An 8,672-nucleotide genomic window follows, 5' to 3' on the forward strand; every position below is an offset into this window, starting at 1 on the left:
ATAATATATATTGATTTCATATAGAAAAATGCAGTTATTATGCCCTTTAAAAACACATTAAATTCTAATATATATATATATATATATATATATATATATATATATATATATATATATATATATATATATATATATATCTATGTATCATGATTAATCACATCCATAATAAAAGTTATTTATATATACATAATAAATATACACAGTACACACACACACATATACTTTGTAAAGAAAAATTATTTTGTTATATTATTATTTTATTTTAATATTTTGGATGCAGTTAATTGACAGAAGTAGAAAAAAAGTACAAAATATTCACACGCTCATGTTTGTTAAATTTTTCTGAACAATTCCACAGACACTAAAGTTGGACATTTCGACACTTGATGCTTTTATTCCCACGCTTTTCTGCGATTTCAGATGCATTTCTTCTCACACCGACCGTTGTGTGTGTTTCTGTGCTCCAGGTGACGAGGAGAGCGGCTCGGGCAGCGGAAGCGGCTTCACCACGGAGCCAGAAGTGGTCCACACGGAGCCACCGATGCTGGAAGCAGACAAGAGCGACCCTCAGCCCCCGGCAGACGCGGCGGGCCCCCGGCAGACGCCCTCGCTGCGGTTACTCTCCGCCGGAACGGCCCTCACGTGGCTGCTGCTGCTGCTGCGGTGGAGATAATGGCAGGAGGCGGCACGCAGCCACACGGACGCATATGACAGAAGCAGCGTCGCTCGCGCTGTTAGCCTTTCCCTACCTGGACCGGACGTTTTCCAAAAAAAAAAAATAGCAAGAAAAAGCCCATGAAAAAAGGAGAGCAAGCTAGCTAGCTAGACGTGAAGAGGAAACCTTTGCATCCTGCTTGTTCCAAAGAATGCTTGGTGCAATCAGAAGCCGACTGCTCTCGTTTCTAAATGAAGTTAAAAGAAAAGCAAACTTTTGGGAAGGAAAAGCGGTCGCCGTGCTAAAGGGGGTCGCTTTTGCCTTTTCGGGAGAGAATGGGGAAATATGAAAATCTATTTTTGTTTTCCTTTTATACTGCATAAAGCGAGACGACGAAAATACGCTTTTTGTTTTTTTTTTTCTTTTCGTTTTTTTTGTTTGCGTTACGCCCCTCCCGAGTTCATTAAAAGCAGACGTTATAAAGAAAAAAAAAAGTAAGAATAAAAATCTATATGAATCGACTTGTTTATGTACCACTGTGAGAATGCATGGGGAGGTCATGAGTAAATGTTTTCAACTGTGATTTCCACACAATTTTAACGCTTTACTCTTCCGTTGAAGTGTTTTTGTTGTTGTTTTGCTCGGCTGACGGTCGTTTTCTAGGACCTGGGATGGCTTTGGGTGAGCGTGAAGGTCGAGTCTTACAGAGGGCTGCTCCTGCTTGATTCAAAATTAATGATCCATATCTTAATATATAAAGGTTTTAGTTATAAAATGTTTTCTTACAGAGAAAGATTTATTTATATTTCTAATATAATTATATATTTTGGCTTTACCAGTTAGCAACTTTTATTCGAAAGCGCGTATCTAACAAAACAGCTCTTGCAAAAGAATGATGTTTTTTGCTCTTTCAAACCCAATAATTAATTTAACCAAGGTCTTTTTTTTGTTTCGTTGTTTGTTTGGGATGTGCCTGAAACGGGCTGCTTTAAAATAACTTTCTGATTTGGGATAGTTTTTTTTCTATTGAAAAGCCAGTGTTAAACCCGACTGATTCATGTTCCTTACGCTCGTTTATATATTCATCAATGTAATGGATTATGTATGCATAACCCTCATTTACTTAACAACCTTTTTTTTTTCAGTTTTTATATGTAACCCGCCATATCATCGTTTCATGTATAACCATTTGCATTTACAAAATTATTTTGTTGTGAAACAGCAGGCCTCGTTTATGAAACTAAAGCCGGTAGCATTGCATTTCACCCTACTGTGAATGGGTGCCGTCAGAATGAGTCGAACAGCTGATAAAAACGTGAATGATAACAAGTCATCTTCTCTGAATCTCTGCGCTGTTTACGAGCTGAAACGGTTTAAAACAGCTCTAAACAAATATGTGAGTGGATATTAATGTGAGAGACAACAGGAGATGTTTTTTTCACTCAAATTTAGTCCTGAAGCAAAGGTTTCGACTTAAATGATGGATTTGTTTCTTACGAACTAATAGCCTCCCTCTTCACAAGGGCCGGAGTTATAGAGATGTTTTTTTATCAGCTGTTTGGGCTCTCGTTCTGACGGCACCCATTCACTGCAGGGCATCCGTGAAGCAATGCTACATTTATCCAAATCTGTCGAAACATCTACACCCGCTTAATTTTATAACTTTAGTTTTTGAGTGAACTACGCCTTGATTTTAAACCGCGTTCAAAACATATATATATATATATATATATATATACGATTTACATTGTTCTGCTTATGTTTCACGAACGAGGCCCATTGAGTCGCTTAGAATGTTATAAGAGCACTTTCTTGGTTTGACTTGTATCTGTAGTTATGAATGTTCCCAATCCAGCGCTATTCAAATACATCGAGCAAACCGACAGAATTAGCGGTTTAATGGCTCAGACCTCCCGTTATGAATGCTGGCATGTGTTAATGTATCGTTTAATGACAGCTTCTCCAAACAACTCTTTGGTTTATGGAAGGACGCCGTGCATTCATCCGGAACCATAAAGCTGCGCTTTATGTTGAGAGCCGCCTGCTCATGCATCACGCTCTTGTCATCACTGAAATGCAAAGATGCTAAAAGATCCTCTAATGTTCTTTTCTCAGAGATGCGTGAAGGTTGAATTAAAGTGCGGGGTGGCGTGTGGAATATAGACGCGCAAACAGCTTCGGAAATGAAACGCGAGAGAGTCCGGCGACGCTCCACTGCGTCTGGTATTTGAAGGCAGGACAGGTAGCAGAAGACGATGTGCTTTTTGCTCATGCCTGGGTACTTTTGTCTTCCCAGAAAGGCTCAGAAAGCATCTCGTGGGTTTTGGAAATGAGAAATTCAGTGAGCCAAGAGAGAGGGCACGTTGAGGAAAGGTCGAACACATAGCTGTGTCTTAAAGTCAACATGAAGTCAGATTTTAAATCCTATTCACTGTAACATCTTCCTAGCCCTTGTGCCGTGCAGAACATCCTAGTTTGGTGTTCCTCATCCAAAAAAACGACATTTGCATTGCTTGTAAATCTGTCACTGTGCTCTATTATCACCAGGGACCTCATTTAGAAAATGTTGCGTAGAAACCATGCTAAATGTGATCTTGCGACCATTTTTCGTATGAACGTATAAACGAGAAAACCCGAGTACGCCTCTCTTTCGGGTGTGAAATCTGTTCATCTCAAAGGACCTTGAACTTGCGCGCAAATAAATGGTTTCGGCTCTCCGTCTTTCTAATTAATGTCATTAACGCAAAACCTCACCGATCATCATAATTTGCAGCAGCGAGCGGCAGGAACTCTTTACGTTTTCAAAAACCTGCAATACTCCCAATAAAAAATGCACACGTCTGCTCAGACCCTGACATTGGCGTGGTTTTAAGTATAAGCACACTCTACGATCAAATCTGTGCATGCGCACGCTGTATAAATAAGGCCCTAGATCTTATATTCAATATTTTTGCCTTTTTTGCTTTTTAGCACAGGTTTGATTGGTTTGGTTGAGTAAATATTACTAAAACTACACACAATTATTTTCTTTTTATATATATCATGTTTCATAAATATGATATTTGGCATAAAATAATATGTTTTTTTTTTTTACCATTTTTACATCTATTTTAAAATTGTCGCGCCTAAAAGTTATCTAGTTTTTTTTTTTTGTTCGGTCGTTTTTTACTTCCTCGTTGAACTTGTTGTGTTCCTGGTCAAAAAAGACTAGCCTACATGAACAGGGACACCTCCGAGTTTAATGAGGAGCTTAAAGGAAAAAACAAAAAACTCAGAACCGGGAGAGACAATGCTTAAACATTAACTTTGTTTTTTGGTTTTTGGTTTTTAATCAAATTCGCTGCAGGTCAAAATGACAAGAACACAACATAAGGGCTAAAATTCGCTTTAAAATCGTGTTTTTCTCACTTAAAGGGAGCATAATCGGTCAATTCATGTTGACTTTAAGTGTTAGGTGTGAACGCCGAAGAATGCAGAAGAAGAAAAAAACACAAACGGCGTAATTCATGAATGCTCTTCAGACGAAAACTTTACTTCAAGGAAGTCGAAAGTGGTTGAGGGTCTCAAATGGGCTGGTTGCTATATACAGTGGATCACGAAGGGGCAAGTTAACGCAAAAACTGCCGTTTTTCTCTTCCATTGCCCTCCGTTCTCGTGCGCTCCTGTCAGAATCCGAAGACGAAGCATGTCATGTAAAACTTTTCCTAATAGCTTGCGTGTTTCTACTTGTGGTCTGAATGTATTTGGCTTTTCTCTGATGATACCGATTGAACGGTATCGCCTATTTTATCGGTCTCGGAGGATGCGAAGACTAAGCCGTCCATCCGTCAAAACGGACACGTGGTTTTTATTTTTTCACGTCGTAATGTGTTTGATGGATACAAACCAGATCCAGGCACTCCGAGCGAATCTGTTTCTATGCGTTTTGCTTTCTTTTTCCACATTGCACTTTGAAATTGAGTTCCACATTTAGATCTTTATATGAGTGACGAAACAAGAAAAAAAAAAGAAAAACGTTTACATGTAAACAAGTACAAGCCATGTCAAATACATGTTCGAAACACTTTGAGAAGATTGTGGTCTGAAAGTGAACGTTGTTCCTACTGAAGCACGCTGCTTTGAGCTACTATAGGTGAAGTTTTAATGCGACGTTTATGTCGTGCAAGCAGACATGCCTTACAGTTTGTTTGTTTTCTTTTTTTTAAAGAAAAAAAAAGTACTAAATGGATTGCATATTTGGATTTTGTTACTCTCTCATATATACGGACAAGTAATGAAGGGGTGCAAATAAACATTTTATATATAAAAAAACGCATCGGTTGTCATTTTATGTGTGTGCGTGCAAGCTTTGGTCGCATGCATTCGTCACATGAAGTCGATCGTCAATTAGAGACGCTCATGCAACGTTTATTTAAGCATGCATCATTACTCAAGCATTCATTCTGCAGAGCAAAAGAGATTTTAATCGAAACGCTGATGCGATCAAATTCAGTGAAGGAAGGAAAATCAATCAGGCTTTAAGGAATAATTACAAGCATAAGAGGTGTTTACGGTTTAATGGACAATCTGAATGAAACCGCATCCTAGAAAGCGCATGATGGGATCATAAAACATGATTAAATTAAGGTTCGGTGATTGAGTGAGTCACCTGACCCAAATCAATCGATTCAATTGATTCATTAGAAAGAACTCCTCCATTTGGTCGATTATTTTCATGTGCAGTCAGCGAGAACGATGCTTATTTTTAATATGTTGTTTTGCAGCACCGGGTCTTTCTCTCTCATCGCGCGCGATCCACAACTCTGCTAAAATATAAATATATATATATATATTTGTGCTGCAGCTCTGCAGATTGGGGAAGTGCTGCTGTAACCGTCCATTCAAGCTTTAACGAACCATTCTCGGAATCGATGCCTGCGCACCCGGCGCAAACTGATGCTTTCGTGCACATTGCGCAGCTGTAAGGAATTATAAAACATGCGTTTTGCATATGCATGTTTTTTTTGTGGGAACATGTGAATGAATTGTTCCCACAGCGGATGCTGCTAAATACAGTTTGTTAACATTAGTGTACAGTTTCAGATGACTTATTTCTCAATAGACGCCTAAAGTAATCCCCAGCAGTTTGTGCATGATCTTTAAACTGCGGTGTTCAGTAAGAAATAATGGCTGTTTTTTGTTTTGTTTTTTGTTTTTTTTTAGATCCACTTCATATGAGCATCTGCTAGTGGATATTGGATACATATTTTTGTATTCAGTTGTGATTCTTATGACACCACTCTTTACAAAACCCATCAAGGATATGTCTGGGTTAAAACAGACTTATTATAACACTGTTATTATCATAATTCTTTATTTTATTTTATTTTATTTTTTATTTTACCTTTTTATTACCTTTTATATCTTTGGATCCACCTAAATAATACGATAATAAACATGAAGTCTTAAAAACGAAATGGTGACTTGACACAAAAAACATTTTTTAATATATACACTTAATATAGGCACAAGCAATACAGTTTAATAATTAATATGTTTGTTGTTTTTATGCCAACCTTTAAAATGCGTATGTGTATCATGAATAATCGAAACCAAAATAATTAGATAAATGAAATTAGAACACTGGAAAAGCTCAAACTAATAGCACACATTAATTAATACCAAACCATACGTATGGTACGCTCATGGGACACTTTAAAAATGGTGGGTTTAAAAACCTGTACTGTAGGTCTTTCAAGGTGACCTGGGGAAAGGAGGTTTCCAAAGCACATCCACTGCTCAATGGAGTTCCTCAGGGTTCTGTTCTCGGACTCCTCCTCTTCTCTATACACACTTCACTAGGTCCCATCGTACAGACACACGGTTTCTTCTATCATTCTTATGCCGATGACACACAGCTGTATCTCTCATTTTAACCTGATGGTCCAACGGTAGCTGCACAGGTGCCTGGAGGACATCTCGGGATGGATGAAAGAACATCACCTACAGCTCAACCTGGCAAAGACTGAGCTTCTCGTCTTCCCTACCACCCAGTTTCATTGACAATCACCCCATCAAGTTCAGTCAGATATCTTGGTATAATCTTTGATGACAAGCTGATTTTCAAAAACCAAATTGCAAAAACTAGGTTTGCATAACACAACATCCTAAGAGAGCTGGAGAACTTCTTCTTCGGGTCCCGGTCATCTCTAGACCGGACTACTGCGTTGCTCTTTCATCATGCACAATCGAAACTTCAGAATGCAGCAGCTCAAAAACATTTTTTTTTTTTAAATCTCTCTCTGTCTACCTTGTACTAACCTGTGAACGGCTGAAGCTGTATATCGCAAGCATTTCCTGTGTTTATGACGAATGGCTTGTTGTGCTCCTCAGCTGTAAGTCTCTTTTGATAAAAGCGTCAGCTAAATGAATACATTTTAAAACATTGACATAGAAAATAATCTAAAAGATTCGAAACGGTGACAGTTTACAACATAACATTTGTGAAATAGAAAAAAATGACTAAAATAATAAAAAATGTTGCTTAAATAAAAAAGTGCACCATAAACCCCAGAATGGGGTTAATGCATGCAATAATTATTTCAAACTGCAATATTTTACCTAGTAAAATGTGTAAAATACAGAATAATAATCTTTCTACATTATATAATCAAGCGACGTTTATACTTACAAAACATATTTTAAACATTTAAAAAAAAAAATAATAATAATAATAATAATAATAATAATAATAATAATAATAATAATAATAATAATAATGTAAATTAGACACGTTGATTGTTAATGCATTGGCTTTTGGATTATTAGTCCAGAAATACTAAAATAATGTAATAACTAAAATCACAATAAACTAAAAACTACATTCAAAAACACAGAAAAGTTCAAACTAACAGGAAGTATTAATGAAAATGAAACTACTGATGATAATACGATATTTATAATATATATATAAAATATATATAAACATATAGATATAAAATATATATATATATATATTTATAAAATATATACATACACTTATTATATGATGATAACCAATAAGCCAGAGCATTTTATTTTTAAATACCCTAATTTTGTCAAATAATATTGTTTTACTTTTTATTAAAAAATGCATTTGTTCATAGCAAAAGGAAAATGTCTAATTAGGTCCCTTTCTTATCGCTGAACTCAAAGTGAAGTTAAATGAATCTAAATCCAGTGACTCTGTGACCCTGTCGCCCGCATCTCATTATTTCACAGCACACAGTTCGGCTAATGACCTCACGGGTCATAAAAATCATCAGGTGCCAGAGACGATGTGAATATTTGATACGATAAATTGGAGTTCCAGTTGAATTATACCGAGCATTACACCGGAACACCCCGTTATGAAATATTGATAACATAATATCCTTTTTTTTTTTTTTTTTTCTTCTTAACAGACCTCTCAAATGACTCTTGTAATGAAATTCTGAACACACGAGCTTTCATCCGAACCCTAGTCGACGGCGCCGCACTCCTAGTCATCTATGTAGGCAGGTAGGCAGATTGCTTGGTTTTAAAGCAGAAATAATGGCTACAGAAAGTCAATACCCCTCTTGACAGCAAAAATGCTTTTAGACATTAAAATGAATTGCTCGTAGAACGCCACGCTCTATGTTGTTGCTTTAAGGCAACATAACTATGACTTAATCAGGAGCTACAGATACTTGGCAACCCATTGGAGCTTTACACTCGTTCGGTGATCCCCAGTGTTTCTGACTGAAAACTCCTTTCCTTCAATGATTCTCCGGGTTTAACGTGTGTGGCTTGCCAACCTTTCCTTCTTTAAAAACAGACCCCATTCCGGTTCATTTATATGCCGACTTCATTTATTTAAGAGATAGTGGGCGGTAAAAAGGGAAGGGCACAATATTAAGGATATTAAGGTCAGAATGTACAAAGTGAACGCGAGCTTTCATAATACCCTTCATTTCTAGACTAATTGGGAATGGCCTTTGACTTACGGCTAATAGCACAGGGATATTAGAGACGCGGT

The 8,672-nt window shown here is 37.1% G+C and overlaps 1 protein-coding gene across 2 annotated transcripts in view; it reads left to right on the top strand.

Annotated features, from left to right (window-relative positions):
- The window catches only part of LOC122350229 (glypican-6-like), a 179,051-nt gene extending 174,085 nt beyond the window's left edge, over positions 1-4,966 (top strand). For both annotated transcript variants that reach the window (XM_043246568.1, XM_043246576.1), the window contains one exon: positions 468-4,966. In XM_043246568.1, the coding sequence (XP_043102503.1) occupies positions 468-673 (206 nt within the window). In that variant the 3' untranslated portion in view covers positions 674-4,966. The remainder of the gene's footprint in view (positions 1-467) is intronic.
- Positions 4,967-8,672: the final 3,706 nt, after the last annotated feature.

This window comes from Puntigrus tetrazona, chromosome 1 (genome assembly GCF_018831695.1).
Source record: "Puntigrus tetrazona isolate hp1 chromosome 1, ASM1883169v1, whole genome shotgun sequence".
NCBI lineage: Eukaryota > Metazoa > Chordata > Actinopteri > Cypriniformes > Cyprinidae > Puntigrus > Puntigrus tetrazona.